This window comes from Mastigoproctus giganteus, chromosome 5 (assembly GCF_048544385.1).
Source record: "Mastigoproctus giganteus isolate SK-2022 chromosome 5, ASM4854438v1, whole genome shotgun sequence".
NCBI classification, from domain to species: Eukaryota; Metazoa; Arthropoda; class Arachnida; order Uropygi; family Thelyphonidae; genus Mastigoproctus; species Mastigoproctus giganteus.
Genome location: NC_143579.1, coordinates 179,537,346 through 179,559,105, shown reverse-complemented (window position 1 = coordinate 179,559,105; position 21,760 = coordinate 179,537,346). Strand labels below are relative to the sequence as shown.

General features: G+C 39.4%; 1 protein-coding gene across 1 annotated transcript in view; it reads right to left on the bottom strand.

Moving 5' to 3' along the window:
• The window catches only part of pelo (pelota mRNA surveillance and ribosome rescue factor), a 220,382-nt gene that overhangs the window by 183,780 nt on the left and 14,842 nt on the right, over positions 1–21,760 (bottom strand). The window contains exon 2 of the mRNA XM_090373555.1: positions 19,427–19,519. Coding sequence (XP_090229681.1) covers positions 19,427–19,519 — 93 coding nt within the window. The remainder of the gene's footprint in view (positions 1–19,426; positions 19,520–21,760) is intronic.

The window sequence follows — 21,760 nt, the reverse complement described above, 5'->3', positions numbered from 1 at the left end:
ATGGTAGCAACATAGAAAGACTTGGGTAGAAAAAAAATTTTTCATCTGCAAGTCGCAATTCTTCTTAATGGGTTCAAGTGAAATGGTCAGACTATCGAAGCAGGAGCCACATGACTGGTGTTTAACTGTCTGTGTGTATCAGGGAAGTGCTTTGAGATGCAAATGACGTATCGGTGTTGATGGGATGCAAAAAATGCCCATTGGAAGGTGGTCTAAAAGAACTACTGTATTTCTTTGATTCTAAGACACTTTTTTTCCCCTATAAACGTCTCTAAAAACAGGGTGCATCTTAGAATCTATGGCATCTTACAATCATAGTTTTTTTTTTCAAATTTTCCCACGCTTTGCACAGCACCACACAATTTTGTTTTACGTGGTAACCCCGCCTCCAAGTTTGACCATTATTGCATTCTCCAATTCCATTGGAGAATAAAGTGGCGTGGGTGATTTCATGTGCTTTCGAAATGTGAAGCCATTGTTATTTCATTATAGTGGAACTCACTCAGCGAAAACTAGGAAGTTTTGTTTATCTTCGAAAGTACGTAAGAAGTGGAGTTACTGTATTTCGTTAATTTTGATCCCTTATTGCACATTAAAATGTCAACAAGATTGCACTATGAAGCCACATTGAAACAAAAAGTTATTGTGCATGCAAAAGAATACTGAAACAGAGCTGCGGGTAGACATTTTGACATTAGTGGAGTAAATGTTCGTCGCTGAAGAAATGATCGCAATTCCAAATTTTCGTGCAAAGCAACAACCAAGTGCTTTACAGTGCCTAAGAAAGGAAGATTTCCACAAGTTGATGAAGCTGTGATACGTTGTAACAGAGACACGTGCAAAAGGATTACCCATCACTTGACAAGCCATGCAATTGAAAGCCGGAGAAACTACCAAGTCCCTCAGAATAGAAAAAATAATTTTTAAAGATAGTCGCAGCTGGTGCAACAGACTCATGCATCGCAGAGGATTATTGTTAAGGTGCCAAACATCTATCTGTCAAAAAATTCCTGCAGACTTTCAACAAGCTGATTAACTTTCAGTGACAGGTGATGAAATTAAGGAAAAAAAAGAAAGAAGAAAATCAGTAAAGATACAATAATGTGCCCGCCACAGCCAGGAGGCCAGGGGCTTGACAATGATATAGAAATATAAAAATATGTACAGTATAAAAATTTGTGCAGTATAAAATATTACATAACAATTAAAAACGTAGCATTAGCCATTCAATAGATATGAGTATGTACATAGTTGTGAGGCAGACAGTACACCAAGGTATGTACACGTTCATATGTACAAAGCACATATTTAAGCATATTCACACAAGTCAGAAAATTTCACAGTGCCACATTATTGTTCGGTATTGCATTTTCTTGTGAAGACAGTTCGTCGATTTGCCTGCGACGTGCCGTTATGCACCTCATAGGAGATAGCAGATTGAGATATCAGTATTAGTCGACATCAGGGGCCAAACAAAAGGGGAACAAGTTCGGCCAACGAGCGCCTGTAATTGCGATCAGAAGCGAATTTCTGCAGGTCAACTCCGATCATTAGCAGGGCTTGTACTGTAGGAAGTACTTGTCCAGGTAGGAATCTGTCACTGATCTTCAGCCTGTTCCGTTGTAGCTGAAGTAGAGGGGTGGCTCGTAAGAAAGGAAGTGGAACATGCCACTGGCATATATCCCAGAAGTCAGGGGAGTTGATTTTGCCAACCAGCATTTTGACTGTGGTCACAGTTCTCCTCATGCTGATTATTTGAGGCAGCCGTGGGATTTGGAGTTGGTCGGCCATGCTGGTGGTCCTCTGCTGAGGGGGGAGTCGATGTTTGTGGGTTGCCCACTTCAATATCCAGTATTCACTGGCGAAGATGGGCTTCATGAGAGAAGGTACTGCGGATGCCCATATTTCAGAGGCATACAGAAAGGTAGGATACACAATGGTTTCCAGATATCTGATTGTGGTTCTTGCGTCTGTGTTATGAAGAAGATGTTGACGGGCAATCCAGCGCATTCGGTTGATCTTGCGTAGAACACATTCGATGTGACAGTTGAACCTAAGGTTTGGGTCGAAGGTTACACCGAGATCTTTGTGTTTAGTAACACTTGGAATAATTGCGCCCTCCAGTGAGGGTTGTATGAATGTGGGACACTTCTTCAGAGAAAAAACCATAATAACGGATTTTTGGGGGTTCAGTTTGAGACCGAAATGGTTGAGATGGCTAGAGAAAGCTGTGATCTTATTACAGATTTCCGATGTGATCACTCCCCTGTCGGCTGATGGTGGTATTTCCGTTAGGAACTTTATATCGTCGGCGTAGGTAATGACATCATCTCTGTTACACACAAACGGAATAAGGAGGGCTGTAAAAAGTAACCCCGATAAAACGCCACCTTGCGGCACACCAGCATTGATGGATCGGGTATAGCAGAGGTTACGATGAGTGAGGTACACTGTTCTGTTCCGGAGGAGCGAGTGCAGAAAAGCGAAAACGTCACCTTTGATCCGAAAGAAATTGGTTAGGAGATTCAGAAGGGCTGAGATGTTGAGGCTATCAAAAGCAGCTTCAATATCGGCATAAACAACCGCCATTTCTGATTTGGCCTCAAATGCATTTAAAATTTACGTTTGGACTGCCAGAAGGTTGGAGACAGTTGATCTATTAGGGAGAACATAATGGAGTTGTTTTGATGATTGTGGAAGAAGATGGCGTGTTATATGCGGAAGAAGAACTTTTTCCAGTAGCTTTAGGAGCGTGGATGCAGTGGAGATCGGTCTATAGTGCTTCGGCTGGCTTGGTAGTTGAACTTTAGGTAGTGGGGCAAGACTGTATTTGCTCCAGGATGCCGGAAACACTCTATGGGAGAGGATGGAGTTGAACAAGTAGAGCAGAGGATCAAGGATATATGGACTGAGGCACTTTACGATGAAATGTGGGACATTATCGATGCCAGCGGTGCATGACGGACGCAGCGAGTTGATGGCTTGACGAAGCTGCTGTCGATCGATTTGAATAGAAAACAGCTCATCATCTGGACTTGAAATGGGGTCTGGTTGGTAATCATATGGTTGTGTGATGTCTTGGAATCTGGCTACATAGTTGATCCATTCAACTGGATTGAAATTGGAATCTGGTTCAGAGTTATGGGTATATGGCACTTTGCCTTTGGATAAGGTCTTGTCAGTGTATTCTTTAATGGCTTGCGATTTCAGTCTATTAAACAGTGCTCTAGCTTTGGAGTACTGAGTTCGGTCATATGCTGTACCAGACTGTTTCCATTGTTTATGGAGGGACTGTTTGCACTTGAAACTGTGATTTAGCTCCGAAGACCACCAAGCATTAGTTCTAGCGGAGATACTGACCTGTTTAGCTGCTGAGAACATAGTAACAGTGTGCAACCATCTAGTTAATATGTCTAGAGCCAGTTCCAGATCTCCTGATTCGAGAACTTCCCAGGGAATTAATCTTGTTGCATAAAGGCATCTGTTCGGTTGTAGGAAGGTGGGAGAGATGATGATCTTCCTTTTGACGTAGTGGGAGACATTAAAGTTGGGCGTTGGGAGCTGCAATAGGACTACGATGGGTTCATGATCGGATTCAAAGTGAGTTTCGGGTTTAATGTCGACGCTACAGGAACCAGACGATAATATGAGATCCAGGCGATGAAGACCTCTAGTTGGGCCTTCGTTTATGATCCTGAGGCCACTAGGTGCAATCTTAGCCATAAGTGACTCATGAAGATGTTGGAGATTTGGTGGTAAGTTAAAATCCCCACAGATGAGGTGGATAGCAGATGTGTGAAGCGTATTTATTAGCCAGGATGCAATATCATTGATTGTCTGAGCATCGGGGGTTGGGGGTGTATATATTGCACCGAGATCTAATAAGCAAGAGTTGATCTTGACCGTTACTATCAATGCTTCGAATAGATTGGATTTGCTGGAGACTACATGTACGAACTCAAGTCTACTGGCATTTATGAAAACAGCAACGCCCCCACCACAGGTATGAGAGCGGGAGGTGAAGAAAGATTTGTAACCAGCAGCTTGGGCGGAGGCAATTGATTCTTGTTGTGGTTCCAGCCAGGTTTCAGACATGCAGATGACGTCAGCCATTTGGGACAGAAGCATCTGCTCAAGTGTCTCGAGCTTATTCCGAATACTACGAACATTTTGATAAAAAATCTTGAGTGTAAGGTGACACGAGACCTTCACGAGTGCTGATTCGAGGACATTATTTATTTTCTTTGTTGGCTTTTTAGCACGGTTAGTTACAATAGTTGGTATGAGCTGAGGGTGGATTTCATTGTAGCTGTGGTATTGCAGAGATTGATGAGAGGTTTTGTCATCGGGGTATGTATAGGGCTCATCATCGTGTGACCCTGATTCCTGGTTTTGGGGCTTCTGAGAATAGGAATGCCTATCAAACCGTCACGCTTGGGAGCAGTTGTTGTTGTTGTTGTTGTTTGGTTTTTAGGAGCATTAGCAACTAAGGCCATATTGCTCCAGGATATGCGGTGGTCATTCCTTAACCTTTCCGCATCCTCCGTATTTGGTGGTGACGGGCTCAAACCCCGGTCTAATCAAGAAGCGTGTGCTACGCACTGCTGCTCCTTCCCACCTGGCTACGGAGGCGCCTTGGGAGCAGTCTTGGTGGGATAGCGCATTAGCCATGGCTAGGCGTGGGGTGATATTGGATTTAGGTTCATAGTATGGCCTGAGTAATGATCCAGACGGCCAGAGAGCAGTCGCTGATATGGAGCTGAAATTCTGTGCATCGCACTCAACTTTGAACGATGTATGCAGGGGTGTTTTCTTAAGAAGTGTGACGGACACAGTAAAGTGCAGCTCATGCATTATGTATGACGCGATATCATCTGGAGTTGTATTTGGGGCCAGTCGGGAAACGAATAGACTTCGTCGAAGACGGACAGTTGGTGGATTCATCGCCTGCAGCCTGGAGGTGGCCGAGGTGCCCATTTTAAACGATCGCCTTCTCTTTAGTACATTTGGGGTTCCCGTTTTACCTTCTTCAGGATGGCGAGGCTTACTGCAGTAACTCTGGGCCACAAGTGTAGGAGGAGGTGCAGCTACAACTTCCGCCCGGGATGGTTGTAATGTTTGCAGTGGGGGGCCGCAATTGTGGATTTCAGGTTTCTTCGGCATTGTAGGTTGATACACTCGGCTTGAGTACGAGTAAGGCTCGACGATAGTTTCAGGATTGGGTTTCCATTGCAATGTAGTAGATGGCTTCTGTGATTTGTGGAGTGGGACACTAAGTGGTTTATCTGGATTAGCTGATTCTTCCGTAGGATTGGCAGGGTTTCTGGTCTGGTTTTCCTGGCAAGGAAGTTCTTTGGCTATCTGGATCTCGGGGCAATTTAGTGTTTGGCCAGAATTCAGTGCATTAGTGCTGTAGGATAAGTTATTGTGATCCTGATTAATAGCGCAGGTCTGAGTCGTAGCGCATTTAATAGCTGGACCACCATCATTACATGTACACAAACTTGGATCTTGAGAAAAGTTATCAGCTATGGCGGATACGTAGTTATTAGTAGTGCAGAGCATACGGTGTTTGATATCTTCAAGTATTGATGTTATAATAATTTCAAGTGATTTACGGTTCTTGAAGAGGCACGTGGAGTGGCTAGAAAACAAAGATTCAGCAAGCGAAAAGTCAGTTTGTGTAGACACATTAGTAAACATGATAGAGGGTGGGGAGTTCCTTCTTTGGGGATCTGCATGCATTGTTGGCTGTGCATGCGGGATATTGGCGAAGTCTTCTGTTTGAGTTGCTACAGTGGCGACACTGCGATGGTGGGACTTATCCTTTGCGTCTGTTAAGTTAGAGAAGCTAGAGTCTTCATCATCAGGGTCAACCGAACAGGTTGCGGCGTTAGTGATATCACAATGGGAAATAAGCCGTTCCACGGATCCGGCCCTTATATCTGGGAAGCAGTTCGTTGGATGAAATGTATCAGCAGCTGAGGTGCTGGAAGTGGGTGATGTATCATTATCATCTGCTAATGGAACTGCGATCGCTTCACCAACTTGATTATCTGTGCAACTGGTAAACTGCTCGCAGGACCTAAATTTTTTCGGCTGGTTGTTCTTGCAAGGAACGCACGTGAAATTCTTGCGACGCGGGGCATTTAATTTATGTAGGGATTTTAGGCCCGAACATGATTCGCAAAGCAGGGCGAAACATAATTTACACGAGACCACTTCACTGACTTCTTTGTTGCAGCAGCTGCAAACGACAGTAGTCGTCTTTAGTTGATTTTTGGTGTTCCTGGTCGGCATTGCAGTATGACGGAAAGCGACAGTAATGATTTTAGTAGTTACCCTACCAGGGCGGAAAAACAAAGGCGAAGCAGAACACTTTTGACAATTGCTCTAAAGGGATTAGGCGGTGTTTGTGGTAGCACAACTCCCTAGTTTATTTCAGGCGAAGTCTTTAAAACAGCCGGAGGCAATGACCTAGATACCAAGAGGTGGGAGCACTCACAGTCGTCGAACACTGGTTGTCAATAGCCAACTGCTTTTGTTCTACAGTTGGACAATGGAAGTACTGTATCGTATTGATACAATCAGTCAAGAAATAATATATTAAAAAAACATTACCTGAGGAAGATGTAAGCGATTTGGCATCATTACCGGACAGATCATCACCAGAGGAATTCTTTAGAACATCTTTCTCGAAAATCAAAACAGTATAACCGCACAAATTAGTAACTTTAATCGGAGCTGATTCGCATGCTGCCACACACTATACGCGCACGCGCTGAAGTGAACGCAGAAGAAACCGAGTTTAGTCAAATTGGAAATGTTGATGAAACCCCAGTCTTCTTCGATATGACTCGAAATTACACAGCCAATGCTAAAGGTGCTAAAGAAATCAAGATAAGCAAGGGCTACGAAAAGCAGCGTATCACTGTGATGCTATGCATCACCACTGATGGTCGAAAGTTGCTACCATATTTAATTTTAAATAGAAAATCCATACCGAAGAATGAAATTTTCCCAAAAGATGTTGTGCGTGCACAAAAAATGGACGGATGTTGGCAGAGCTTATGGAAGACTGGCTAAATTTTGTGTGGAATAGACATCCTGGAAGTCTTCGTAAACCACCTAGCATGCTAGTACTTGATGCATTTCATGGACATTTGTCCAAACGTGTCAAAAATAAAATTGTGCAAAAACATGGTGACTTGGTTGTGATTCCTGGTGGCATGACTAGCCAACTGCAGCCACTCGACGTTTCAGTCAACAAACCATTTAAGGATTATTTGAGAAAGGAATATGAATCCTGGCTGTTGACTGACAACCTTCTGCTAACACCTTCCGGAAAAATTAAGAAAGTGCCAGCATCAAAATTGGCAGAATGGGTATCAACAGCTTGGAAGATGATCCCAGAAAGAATAGTAAAGCACCCATTTAAAAAAAAATGTTGCATCACCAATGCTCTTGATAGCTCAGATGATGATATATTATGGAATAATGAAGATAACGACGTCTCAGAAGAATTTGACCCTGAATGTGAAGTAGACTCTGATATTGATTCAGATGCGGATATTGATGGCTCAGAAGGAACTGATGAATAACATACCTACTGATAAATACCGGTACTATTGTTGCTAGTATATTGAATTCTATTATAATAAAAATATTTGTTAGATTTATTTTAGTGTTTGATTTTATTTTATTATTATTTTTTTTAGAATCAAAGCTTTTTTTTCTGAAATTAAGGTGCATCTTACAATCGAAGAAATACAGTAGTTACAGATACTTAAAAAACTAGTTACAGATATGTAAATAATTCTGTAACTGAATACTTAGACAAGAATCATTGCACTATTCCTTACATTAGTATTATTAAGTTGATATTTGACTGTATATATTTATTGTAATTAAGCAACAGGCAATATTTTCGGTGGACTGCTAACTATTAAGGTGGGAAAGCATTGTAATGGCTAATCGGCTGATTAATCAGTAAACGGCATTTAACAGAAGCCTATTAATTGGTAATCAGGCAATTTCATATCGGTGCAACTCTTGCCACACTTAAGAATATAAATAAAATAAAGAAATATCCAACTCCAAACTCACAGAATTAGCTTCTCTACCTCATTATTCCTTCTACTTCTGCCCTCTGAAAACAACCATCCTTCCTACATACTGTAGTTTTTAGTGTTTTGCACCAACCTTGCATAGAAATAAAAATAAAAACACCAAGGAAACTGAACTTTTGATAACTGTGTTTATAATAAATTACAATAACCTGTATTTACAATAAATTTAACTTTACAATAAACTATACATATGAATTATTAAAATCTGCTACATTACAATCAATAAAATGCATTAAAATATACTAGATTAAAAGCGATAAAAATCGTAGCTTTCAAAGGCTCCAGCCTTCTTCTTCAGCGGTGTTTTCTTGTTCTGCAGTACATCTTTAAATATCAGTAGGTTAATGGTACTCCTCACGTGTTTTCATTCACACGTGTTCCGTTCTCTTGCGTTGTGGAACCGGAAGTGGCTCGAGCGGAAGTCATACGGAACCGTTCATCCCTTCTGAGGATAGTGGTCTCAAAGATGGGATGAATCCGCGTACCTCTATCTCTATTAATGTTAATTGTAGAACAAATCCGCAAACTCTCGAGCCACTTACGGTCCCAGAACTTATGCGCCCGATCGGTGATGATAGCATCGTCCGGGGAGATCTGGTGTTGCTTCTCCCAAAAATGCTCGGCCACGGCGGACTTGCCATATTCCGCATTTCTTATTGCCTTAGTGTGTTCCCCCAGACGATCTTTAAGGCGGCGTTTTGTTTCCCCTACATAACATTCCCCACAATCCGGGCATCTAATGCTATATACGACCCCACTTGTGTTCTCTTTTTGAATGGGGTCTTTAACCTGAGACACGATTGTGTGCAGCCTCCGCCCTGGAAGCTGCACACAACGTGTCTGGTACTTTCTTAGTATTCTAGCTATATGATCAGTCAAACCCGGATAGTAGGGAATGTATGCAGTGGCTATTGGTGTAAAAGGCTCGCCTCTCCTCTGATTTCCTTTAACATATTTCTCTATAATCCTCTGGGGGTAACCACATTTTGCAAGATCCGTCGTGACCCGTTCATACTCTAACTTTCTATCATCGGAGGTACTGCAATGTGATTTTGCTCTATCAACTAAAGTTCTTATCACACTGTTCCTATGATGGTTGGTCTGAGCTGAGCTGTAATGCGAATACTGCCCTTTACACATGGACTTCCTATATACCCTAGTCTTTAGCTGTCGATCTTCCCTACAGACCAACACATCTAGGAACGGCAAAACCCCTCCTTCTTCCACCTCCGATGTAAATTGTATGAATGGGGAGAAGTCATTTAAGATGTTCAACACCTGATCTTCACTCCCCTTCCGAATAATTGAAAACGTATCATCCACATACCTTTTCCAGGGGCGCATAGGGAGAATACTAGCATTAAATATTCTGGCCTCGAGCTCCTCCATAGCTAAATTAGCTATAATTGCGCTAATGGGGGAGCCCATGGCTGTACCATTAACCTGCTTATACATAGTATTGTCAAACACCATAGTGGTGCTTGAGAGGCATAACTATTCCTTTCTCAATATCCTCCAGCTTTAGCTGCGTTCTAGTATTTAGGGTGGTGTCCCTCTGTAACATCATGTGTGCACACCACACCCCATGCTCAATCGGAATACATGTAAATAGCGATTTCACGTCGAAAGAGATCATGATTTCATTCTCTTCTATGGGTTGGCTTCTAAAAGCCAACCCATAGAAGAGAGACTGCACAAATTCTTTACTATCTTTAATACTGTATTCTGAAAGTCCCACTAGTGGGGATAATAATTTGGCTAAGAAACCAGAAAGTGCATAGGTTGGACTGCCTATAAATGAGACTATGGGTCTAAGTGGCACATCTACTTTGTGAATTTTAGGCAAGCCATAAAATCTTGGCATTTGGCTACCTGTAGCGTGCAACATCCAATATTATTCCTTAGAAATTTTGTTAGACTTAAGCCAACCCTGCACCATTCTGTTCACTTGCCGTTCCAAACTAAGAAGTGGACTTTTCTGAATAACTTTATAAGTCATCTGATCTTCCAATAAACCCAACGCTTTAATTCTATATGCTTCCTTATCAAGAACCACAGTTGCTCTGCCCTTGTCCGCGGGTAGGACTACGATGCTATCATCTTGTTTAAGGCTTCTTAGCGCTAATTTTTGCTTCACATTAAGATTGGAGGGGGCATCTTTAGCTTGACTTAGGATCGCTGCTACTTTTACTCGAACTTCATTAGCTGTAGCTTCGGGAAGTTTGTTTATAGCCCTTTCCACGCCCATTGCTACTTCTGCAACGGGTAATCTGGGCGGTACCATGGCATATTTCGGTCCTAAATTTAGAACCTCCAATTGCTCTTTAGTTAATTGTTTATTGCTCATATTCACCACAAAATCCTTGGTGGTGCTATCACTATTGCCCCTAAGCTTGGTTTGTTCTCTAAGCTTGTCAAACTTCCCCATTTGTCTCCGTCTATAACTGTCCGAAATTTGTTTTGCTTTAGCTGCTACCACACTAACCACTCCTGCTAAGTGTATCGGAGTCAACTTGTCATTTATCTTATCCAAGCACTGCCTTTTACCTCTCCTAATGTGGTATAAATTGTTATGTAATTTTTCGATCCATATATTAAGGATCTTCTTTTGATACCACTTGGTAATGTTAAATACTCGTTCATCTTCAAAGGGTAGCTTTGTTTGAAAGCCTCGTGGAATGAGATTATGCGTCTTGCATCGATGGGCAAACCTCAAATGTTGTTCATGTTTCGCCTCCCTAACACTATGTCTCTGAAATTCTCTGACGTACTGCACAATTGGACGGCCATAACATCGAAATAATTCTTCAAACAGGCCTCTGAGGTTGGGTATATTCATACTGTAGTTTTTAGTGTTTCCAAAACACCAAAACACTACTGATGTTTTGGAAACACTAAAAACTACAGTATGAATATACCCAACCTCAGAGGCCTGTTTGAAGAATTATTTCGATGTTATGGCCGTCCAATTGTGCAGTACGTCAGAGAATTTCAGAGACATAGTGTTAGGGAGGCGAAACATGAACAACATTTGAGGTTTGCCCATCGATGCAAGACGCATAATCTCATTCCACGAGGCTTTCAAACAAAGCTACCCTTTGAAGATGAACGAGTATTTAACATTACCAAGTGGTATCAAAAGAAGATCCTTAATATATGGATCGAAAAATTACATAACAATTTATACCACATTAGGAGAGGTAAAAGGCAGTGCTTGGATAAGATAAATGACAAGTTGACTCCGATACACTTAGCAGGAGTGGTTAGTGTGGTAGCAGCTAAAGCAAAACAAATTTCGGACAGTTATAGACGGAGACAAATGGGGAAGTTTGACAAGCTTAGAGAACAAACCAAGCTTAGGGGCAATAGTGATAGCACCACCAAGGATTTTGTGGTGAATATGAGCAATAAACAATTAACTAAAGAGCAATTGGAGGTTCTAAATTTAGGACCGAAATATGCCATGGTACCGCCCAGATTACCCGTTGCAGAAGTAGCAATGGGCGTGGAAAGGGCTATAAACAAACTTCCCGAAGCTACAGCTAATGAAGTTCGAGTAAAAGTAGCAGCGATCCTAAGTCAAGCTAAAGATGCCCCCTCCAATCTTAATGTGAAGCAAAAATTAGCGCTAAGAAGCCTTAAACAAGATGATAGCATCGTAGTCCTACCCGCGGACAAGGGCAGAGCAACTGTGGTTCTTGATAAGGAAGCATATAGAATTAAAGCGTTGGGTTTATTGGAAGATCAGATGACTTATAAAGTTATTCAGAAAAGTCCACTTCTTAGTTTGGAACGGCAAGTGAACAGAATGGTGCAGGGTTGGCTTAAGTCTAACAAAATTTCTAAGGAACAATATTGGATGTTGCACGCTACAGGTAGCCAAATGCCAAGATTTTATGGCTTGCCTAAAATTCACAAAGTAGATGTGCCACTTAGACCCATAGTCTCATTTATAGGCAGTCCAACCTATACACTTTCTGGTTTCTTAGCCAAATTATTATCCCCACTAGTGGGACTTTCAGAATACAGTATTAAAGATAGTAAAGAATTTGTGCAGTTTATTAGAAGCCAACCCATAGAAGAGAATGAAATCATGATCTCTTTCGACGTGAAATCGCTATTTACATGTATTCCGATTGAGCATGGGGTGTGGTGTGCACACATGATATTACAGAGGGACACCACCCTAAATACTAGAACGCAGCTAAAGCTGGAGGATATTGAGAAAGGAATAGAGTTATGCCTCTCAAGCACCACTATGGTGTTTGACAATACTATGTATAAGCAGGTTAATGGTACAGCCATGGGCTCCCCCATTAGCGCAATTATAGCTAATTTAGCTATGGAGGAGCTCGAGGCCAGAATATTTAATGCTAGTATTCTCCCTATGCGCCCCTGGAAAAGGTATGTGGATGATACGTTTTCAATTATTCGGAAGGGGAGTGAAGATCAGGTGTTGAACATCTTAAATGACTTCTCCCCATTCATACAATTTACATCAGAGGTGGAAGAAGGAGGGGTTTTGCCGTTCCTAGATGTGTTGGTCTGTAGGGAAGATCGATAGCTAAAGACTAGGGTATATAGGAAGTCCATGTGTAAAGGGCAGTATTCGCATTACAGCTCAGCTCAGACCAACCATCATAGGAACAGTGTGATAAGAACTTTAGTTGATAGAGCAAAATCACATTGCAGTACCTCCGATGATAGAAAGTTAGAGTATGAACGGGTCACGACGGATCTTGCAAAATGTAGTTACCCCCAGAGGATTATAGAGAAATATGTTAAAGGAAATCAGAGGAGAGGCGAGCCTTTTACACCAATAGCCACTGCATACATTCCCTACTATCCGGGTTTGACTGATCATATAGCTAGAATACTAAGAAAGTACCAGACACGTTGTGTGCAGCTTCCAGGGCGGAGGCTGCACACAATCGTGTCTCAGGTTAAAGACCCCATTCAAAAAGAGAACACAAGTGGGGTCGTATATAGCATTAGATGCCCGGATTGTGGGGAATGTTATGTAGGGGAAACAAAACGCCGTCTTAAAGATCGTCTGGGGGAACACACTAAGGCAATAAGAAATGCGGAATATGGCAAGTCCGCCGTGGCCGAGCATTTTTGGGAGAAGCAACACCAGATCTCCCCGGACGATGCTATCATCACCGATCGGGCGCATAAGTTCTGGGACCGTAAGTGGCTCGAGAGTTTGCGGATTTGTTCTACAATTAACATTAATAGAGATAGAGGTACGCGGATTCATCCCATCTTTGAGACCACTATCCTCAGAAGGGATGAACGGTTCCGTATGACTTCCGCTCGAGCCACTTCCGGTTCCACAACGCAAGAGAACGGAACACGTGTGAATGAAAACACGTGAGGAGTACCATTAACCTACTGATATTTAAAGATGTACTGCAGAACAAGAAAACACCGCTGAAGAAGAAGGCTGGAGCCTTTGAAAGCTACGATTTTTATCGCTTTTAATCTAGTATATTTTAATGCATTTTATTGATTGTAATGTAGCAGATTTTAATAATTCATATGTGTAGTTTATTGTAAAGTTAAATTTATTGTAAATACAGGTTATTGTAATTTATTATAAACACAGTTATCAAAAGTTCAGTTTCCTTGGTGTTTTTATTTTTATTTCTACGCAAGGTTGGTGCAAAACACTAAAAACTACAGTATGAATATACCCAACCTCAGAGGCCTGTTTGAAGAATCCTTCCTACATATTTCCACAAATTAGTGTGTAAAAATTCAAGTCTAATGCCAACAAATATTTTCAATCTTCTAACATTAAACATTTATATCTAGCTAATTTAACCTATACATGATATTAAATTTTCTAATATATCTTTCATGTTTCAAAAAAAAAAAAAAAAAAAACTTGAGTTTAGAAATTCATAATTACTAGAATATTGTTTCCAATTCAGTAAAAAAATGCTAAAAATTATTTCATTATAATTAAAACAAAAGACAACATGGCAGCATATTTCTTCCATAACGGGCTTCAGCAATAGAGGGTTAAAGAGAAGATATGCAAGTATGAAAATATATACACAACCTTGATCAAACTGAAAATAAAACTGTACAAGCACAGTTAAGTCAAACATGCAAAATAAAACTGTACAAGCACAGTTAAGTCAAACATGCAAAATAAAACTGTACAAGCACAGTTAAGTCAAACATGCAAAATAAAACTGTACAAGCACAGTTAAGTCAAACATGCAAAATAAAACAAGTAGTCAATAACCAAGGTATATACAATACGTTTTTCTTCTGTAGAACTTCATACTGTCTCTGAAACGTACAGTCATAGTTTGATCAGATGATATTTTATGCACAGAATATGCTTTTATGTCATTAGGATGCCACCAACATCCTATGGTGTTAATAAAACTATAGGCTCATTAGTGGAATTTCTGAAAAGATAAATAAGACTTTATACACAACGTTCTTGAAAAAAGGAAACAAAACAGGGTGTATTAGCTTTTTGCAAGAAAGCAACTGAGGTCATAAACTGAGGTGATTGACTGAAAGTAGAGAGAGACAATTGAAACTAGTCAGAACAGTAAAATTTTATAATACTTCAGATTACATAATCACACATCAGGGTAGGACTGCTGGTGATAGGAAATTTTTGTTGATATTTTAAGTCAAAAAATATTTGTTGATATTTTAAGTCAAAAAATGTTTGTTGCTATTTTAAGTCAAAATAAAACCAACTATTTCTGTATTTGACTCACCTGAACTGTGGCATCTTCTACTTGGCCACTGCTGTCCCACTGCTGGGCAAAGACCTCTCCCAAAATCTTCCATCTTTTTCTACCACACACCGTGGTTGGTCAGTTTCCTCCTGCAAACTCCAACTCATTGCATCATCTCCTTTTTGTCAACCTCTGTTTCTGTGACCTTCCAGCAGTATCCATTCAGTTGCAGCTTTACTCCATCTATTATGTTCTTTTCTCACAATACAACCTGCCCATTTCCACTTTAGATGTTTTGCTTCAACTATAACATCCTTTATACCAGTTCTTTTATGTAATTTCTAATTCTATCTTTGCATAATAGACCCAACATACTTCATTCCATTGCTCTTTGTCCTACTTGTAATTTTTTTTTTTCCTTGCATTTTAGTAAGAGACCAGATTTGTGCTCCCTAGGTATATACAGGATTTATGCATGTATTTAAGAGCTTTCTTTTTGGACAAACCAGCAATTCTTCTTACATATAGCCCCCAAGCATCCAGTATTTTTTCCAGCCTTCCTTCAGGCTCATATTTGTCTCTTATATCTGGCGATTGTGAAAAGATAGAATTTGACCCAGATACATAAACTGATTAAAAAAATTCAAGAGGTTATGTCATTGAGATTTATAATGGGATACTGTTGGCAATTTGTCGTAATTTTTGTCTTTTTGAGATTGATGTCTAAGCCAGCAGTTGCACTTTCCTTCCTTGATTCATCTACCATTTCTTGCAATTCCTGTGCACCTTCTGAGAACAAAACAATATTGTCAGCAAATGTTAGATGGCTTAATTTTTTCTAAAGATATTAATTCCTTTGCTTTCCCAGTTTAGGTTTCTGAAAATATACTCTAGTGTAGCTGTAAATAGTTTCGGTGAGATTGGGTCACCTTGTTTACCCCTCTCTTAATCTGGAATTTCTCTAAAAAGAGAGAGAGAAGAAGAAGGAGAGAACTGTGGCATACAGTGGGTAAATGTTTGCAGATCTAAAAAGCTGATTATATCTGTTTCTTCTTTTGGAACCAAGACTGAAAAAAAGGCAGAAGGTAGCACCTATGTCTAGCAACTGAAGCTTAAGCCAAAAAAATTCACCAACTTGCAGATTGCAGTCTGCAACCAGACTACCAACAATTTCTCACAGGTGGAAAATGATCTGAATCTAGGTCAACATTTTGTACCGAAAATAATTATTTTAGTTTTGCATTTTTGCAAGTTCCCTTTGATACTTATGGGTGATTTTAATACAAAAGTAGGCAAGACAGTTTCTTCTAGTCCGGAATGTAGTAGGTTTGGTGTTGGCACTAGAAATGAACTCTACACATGAAAATCTCCTGATCATAAAACAAGGAATCAGATTGATTACATCCTTATGCAGCAAAGGTGGCATTCCAGTGTAATCACAGCAAAAACACTTCCTGGAGTAGATTGCGACAGTGATCATCAGCTACTCTATATCAAGCTGAAGCTGAAAAAGATCATGAATAAAGTTTCCCCTAGATGATTGGATGTAGAAAATATTCCAAATGATTATATACTTGAAACAGGCAATCGTTTTCAAGCTCTATTAGAATCGTTTTCAAGCTCTACTAGATGACGATATGTTGCCTGAGGAAATGTGGGAAAATACAAAAAAAAAAGCATTAAGGATTCAGCAAATAGATACATTAGAGAAAGGTCAAATATTAGGAAGCCATGGATTACAGAAGCCACTTTTAAACTTATTGAACAGAGAAGAACTGCAAAAGCCCAGGGTGTACAAGGAAATTAAGAATATCAGGAACTAAGCAAAGTCATCAAGCACTGTTTAAGCCAGGACAAACAAGATTATATCAATCGAAAGTGTAAAGAAATCGAATACCATAACAAACGAAACAACACTAAGAAGATGTATGATGTAATTAAGTCCTTAAGACAAAAGTTCAGCCCAAAACAATGTAATTAAGGACTCCAAAGAGGAAATTTTAACAGAGGAGAACACAATTAAAGGAAGGCGGAAAGAATACTGTGAGCAGCTCTTCCAAGCACCTGCTGACACTAATGATCTGCCACCCCATTTTCAAGAGTGTGATCATGAACCTGTTCCACTGAAGGAAGTCGAAAAAGCTATCAGAGAACTGACGCGTGACAAGTCACCTAGAACTGATGAAATCCCAGTGGAATTGATTAAAGCCACAGGTGTGAAGGACGCCAAGTTTTTCATAAAATGATTGTAAAAATTTGGGATATGGGACGGTTGCCATCAGATTGTAAGAAATAAATTTTCATTCCCTTACCAAAAAAAAAGAGATCTGAAAATTTGCTCAAATTATAAAACCATTAGCCTAATTTCTCACGCTAGCAAGATTCTTCTTAAAATCATATTAAACAGAATCTCAAGAAAACTTGAAGAAATGTCAGAAGAGCAAGTAGGCTTCAGAACGGGCAGAGGAACCAAAGATCAAATCTTAAGTCTACGACTGATTATTGAAAAATGCAAAGAATTCAATGTTCCAGTTGTTTTGTGTTTTATAGATTATGCAAAAGCATTTGATTGGGTTCAACATGAGAAACCATGACTAATATGGGTTTCCCAATCCACATAATTCAGCTGATTAAGCTACTGTACCAGGAACAGGAAGGAACTGTGAGAACCAACACTATATAATTATACGTTAGAGGTAACTAGGTAGCGCTAACGTATAATTATATAGCGTAATACGCTTCACTGTTTCTATTAGATAGCGTAGTATTGACATTTAATTAATTTAATTTATTGATCTTATTAATTTAAAATATCATGCCCCAAACTAGAGCAGCAAAGCAACAGGCACAAAGTGGCAGGAGCGCTATGACTCGGGAGAGAACTGAGGGGGGCATGGGAAACACAGACTTTTTCACAATAGGTAACGGTGTCAGGCAGGGCTGTATTTTGTCACCTCACCTTTTTAATCTTTATGCGTGAAGCTTTGGAAGATTTAGAGACTGGCATCAAAACTGGAAGACTGAAGATAAACAACCTTCGTTGTGCAGATGATACTGTGCTAATCTGCAATTCTAAGGATCATCTTAAAGAAACTCTGAGGAGAGTATGTGAAGCAAGTAAGAAATAAGGATTGTTTCTGAATGTGGGTAAAACTAAAATTATGGTAATAAAATTGGTGATAATCTCAGTTTTTAGATGACTCATCAACCGGTGCAATACCACCACTTTGCTTATTGGAGGCTTGAAGTGGTGAAACCCATGTTTAGTCTCTAGAGCAAAAGTTTCTGGCATCCCCTTCCCCCCCATACTTCTCCTTCAACCCATGCATGGTACTAAGTACTATAGGTTTTGATACCTTTCGTGTTTGGGGGTTTAATAAAAAAAAAAAAAAGTTCCAGTAAAGTGAAGGTTAATGGGCAAGATATTGAAGAAGTTGATGAATCTGATTACTTAAGGTCAAGAATAAATAAAAATAGTGACTACTCAAAAGATGTAAAGAGACGACAGGCTGCTAAAATGTTGGTCACTGATCTGATAAAACTATGGAGAGATCAAGATCTGCTCCTAAAGACAAAACTGAGAATCATTGATTTGTTAATTTTTTCAGTTGCCACTTATGGATGTGAAGGATGGAATCTGAAAATAGTTGGCAGGAAGAAAATTGAGGCATTTGAAATGTGGTGCTACAGGAGAATACTGCATATTTCTTACTTGGATCAAAGAACAAATGAGTGGGTATTGAAAAAATTGGCAGGCCTAAAATTCTTCTTCATAGCATCAATAAAAGAAAAGTTTTTTGGTCATATAGTAAGAAGGGAAAACTTTCTGTTGAAGAATATAATGGAAAGATTTGGTTTGGTTTTTTTTTAGAAGCATTAGCAACTAAGGCCATATTGCTCCGAGATATGCGGTGGTCATTCCCTGACCTTTCCGCATCCTCCGTATTTGGTGTATTTGGTGGTGACGGGCTCAAACCCCGGTCTAATCAAGATGCGTGTGCTACGCACTGCTGCTCCTTCCCACCTGGCTACGGAGGCGCATAATGGAAAGAAAAATCAAGGGGAAGAGGTGCAGAGGAAGACATGCAACTAGGTGAAAGGATGGGATCAGTGAACTTCTGGGCATGACACTTTGCGATGCCACTCATAGAGCACATGATCGATGCAGTTGGAGGAATTTGTTGGTGGCCACAACAGCTCCTCAGGGAACTATGAGTGAAAGAAAGAAGTTCCCCTAGTTTGATGTACATTTCCTTATATTCAGTAATAAAAAGAAATAAAGCTATGTTAATATTTACTTGAAGTTTTATTAATATCTAATTAATAATATAATTAATATTAATTATACCAAAGAGGGTTCTGGACAAAAATTAGTTATTTTCTAAGAATTGACCACTCATTTTTATAAAGCACCAATCATATGAAAATTCAAAGACCTTCATTAGAATATGGATGACATTAACCACCCTGTAAGCCCTATTTTTATAGCTGTGTCAATAAATTCTTCTATCATAACTCTTGTAAAAACATTCCTAAACTTTACTGATATATTTTTGTAAAACACATGAAAGAAAATTAAAAGCAAACCTAATAGTGGAAGCCCTAAGGCTATCTCCTTCAGATATTAGATTGTAAGCATGCCATATGTCTTCTGGCTCTTCCGGCAGGAGAGTAATATGGCTAAAAAATAAAAAGAAAAATCTTTAATTATTTTTTATTTAATAAAACCATTTCATCATTCCCTAATAAGTTAAACTAAAAAGGAAGAGACACTTATGCAAAACTAATCATTATTATATCAAAGATCAATCCATGAGTAACGCCTCCTGGGCAACACTTTTTTATAATTAAGTTACATCGCAAAGTTTTATACATTGCTATTTAGATATTAGATATAACTGTGCTAAAATTAAAGTTTCTGTCCATTACAGATCTGAAGTTATGAACAATCACACTGCTATCCAATTCTGTCAATAGTCAGTGATAGAGTTCCTTTTCAACTTGGGTGAAAACTCAGTTAGCTGGATTCATGTAAAATTGAGGAAAGTATACCTACAAGATACTATCGATCAATGTTCACAGATGGCTTGTATGTTTTAATGGAGTCACTGACATTTGTGAACAGTCAAGAAGTGAAAAACAAAACTTTGTGCACATTAAACAAATCACTAAGATTGTGGATGAAATAACTGAAAGAGATGGCAAAAAGCCACACATGTGATGATGTGAATACTAGGGTGTTCAAAGAGACGTGCATTAACCATTTTAGACATATTAGATTACAGGAAAATATGTTGCAAATAAATACTCAAGTTGTTAACAACAGAAATTAAGTTCTCCAGGCAAGAGATCTGCCAAGATCTGAATCTTTCATTATGACCCTCATTCCAAATGCCAGCCTATGGAATGGGCATATCTGTAATCTCCAGTGAAAAAAAAAAGAAAAAAAAAAGCACCTCGAATTGCCAGATCACAAAAAATTATGGCCACAGTAATTGGGACAGAGAATGCCCAATTTTGGTTGATTTTTTTTTTTTTTTGGAGAAAGATAAGACTATATAAATAAGTAAAAATACTGTCTTGATAAGCTTAATAGGGCCATAAAACAAAAAAGGCCAAGGCACAAAATCACACTACACCATGATAATGCCATGCCACCAAAATGCACATATGGAAACTGCAGACCTAGGGAGGCGAGTTTTGTGATTTTGCAATGAGAAGCTGCACAAGACAGTGATAGCCACCTTCTATAGCAGGGTCCCTCCTTTTACCAAAATGCATATGTGAGCTGGAAAGGGTGCCAAAAGTGCATCATTAAATATGATTGATACACAGAATAATGAATACATCTTCCCAATGTTTGTTTAATAAATGATATAAATTTAAATTGTTTGTCTTTACACTTTTGTGGCCCAAGAGGCATTACTCATGGATAAACCCTTGTAATTATTACAATGCAATCAGATAACAAATATGAACTACAGAAACTACAGCCATTGTGTAATTAAACTTTTAGCAACAAACTATACTTCTTTGTGGGAAATAAACATAGTGTTTGAAATCACCCATTTCTTGGGAACCTAAAAAACTATATTACATTAACAGGAATATTAAATTATATTACACTGAAGTAGGCATAACCTTAATTTGTGGAGTCCCTTCTCATGATTTGCCTTGGTATACTACTCTAAATAAAAAGCACTGCTCTACCATCAATATCTGGACACCTACATAACTATAAATAACCTTTATTTACAGGAAAACTAATAATGTGTGCCAACACCTTTAGCTTTGACAGCTTCTAGTTTGAGTGAAACACTCTCTACCAGTTTTTTTTTTATAAACATCGACCGACATTTTCTGCTATTTGGCCTTCAAAAAGTGGTGACCAGTAGTTCAGCTGTTTTTTGGACAGCCTTCCCCATCCTTTATGTCCCCTAAGGGGGCATAAATTCAAATTAAGAAAAGACAGATGTAGAACAGATGTGCGGAAATTTGCCTTTAGCCAGCGGGTGGTTAATTGCTGGAACAAACTTCCATCTGTCATTGTGGAAGTTGATCATCATCATCATCATCAGCCATTTTCAATCCACTGCAGGATGAAGGCCTCTCCAGCAACTTTCCAGTTCCTTCTGTTTTGAGCACTGGCCATCCATTTACTACTCAAAAACTCATGAATTTCATCTATCCATCTCCGCCTTTGTCTTCCAGGTTTTCTTCTAGCCCCTGTTGGGTACCATTCTGTTATTTTCTTAGTCCATCTGTCATCATGTCTTCGAGCTATGTGTCCTGCCCAAGACCATTTTAGTTCTTTAGTTTTGATAAGAATGTCCTTTACTTGAGTTTGCTGCCTAATCCATGTGTTTCTCTTCTTATCTAACAGTCTGATTCCCAATATAATTCGTTCCATTCTTCGCTGTG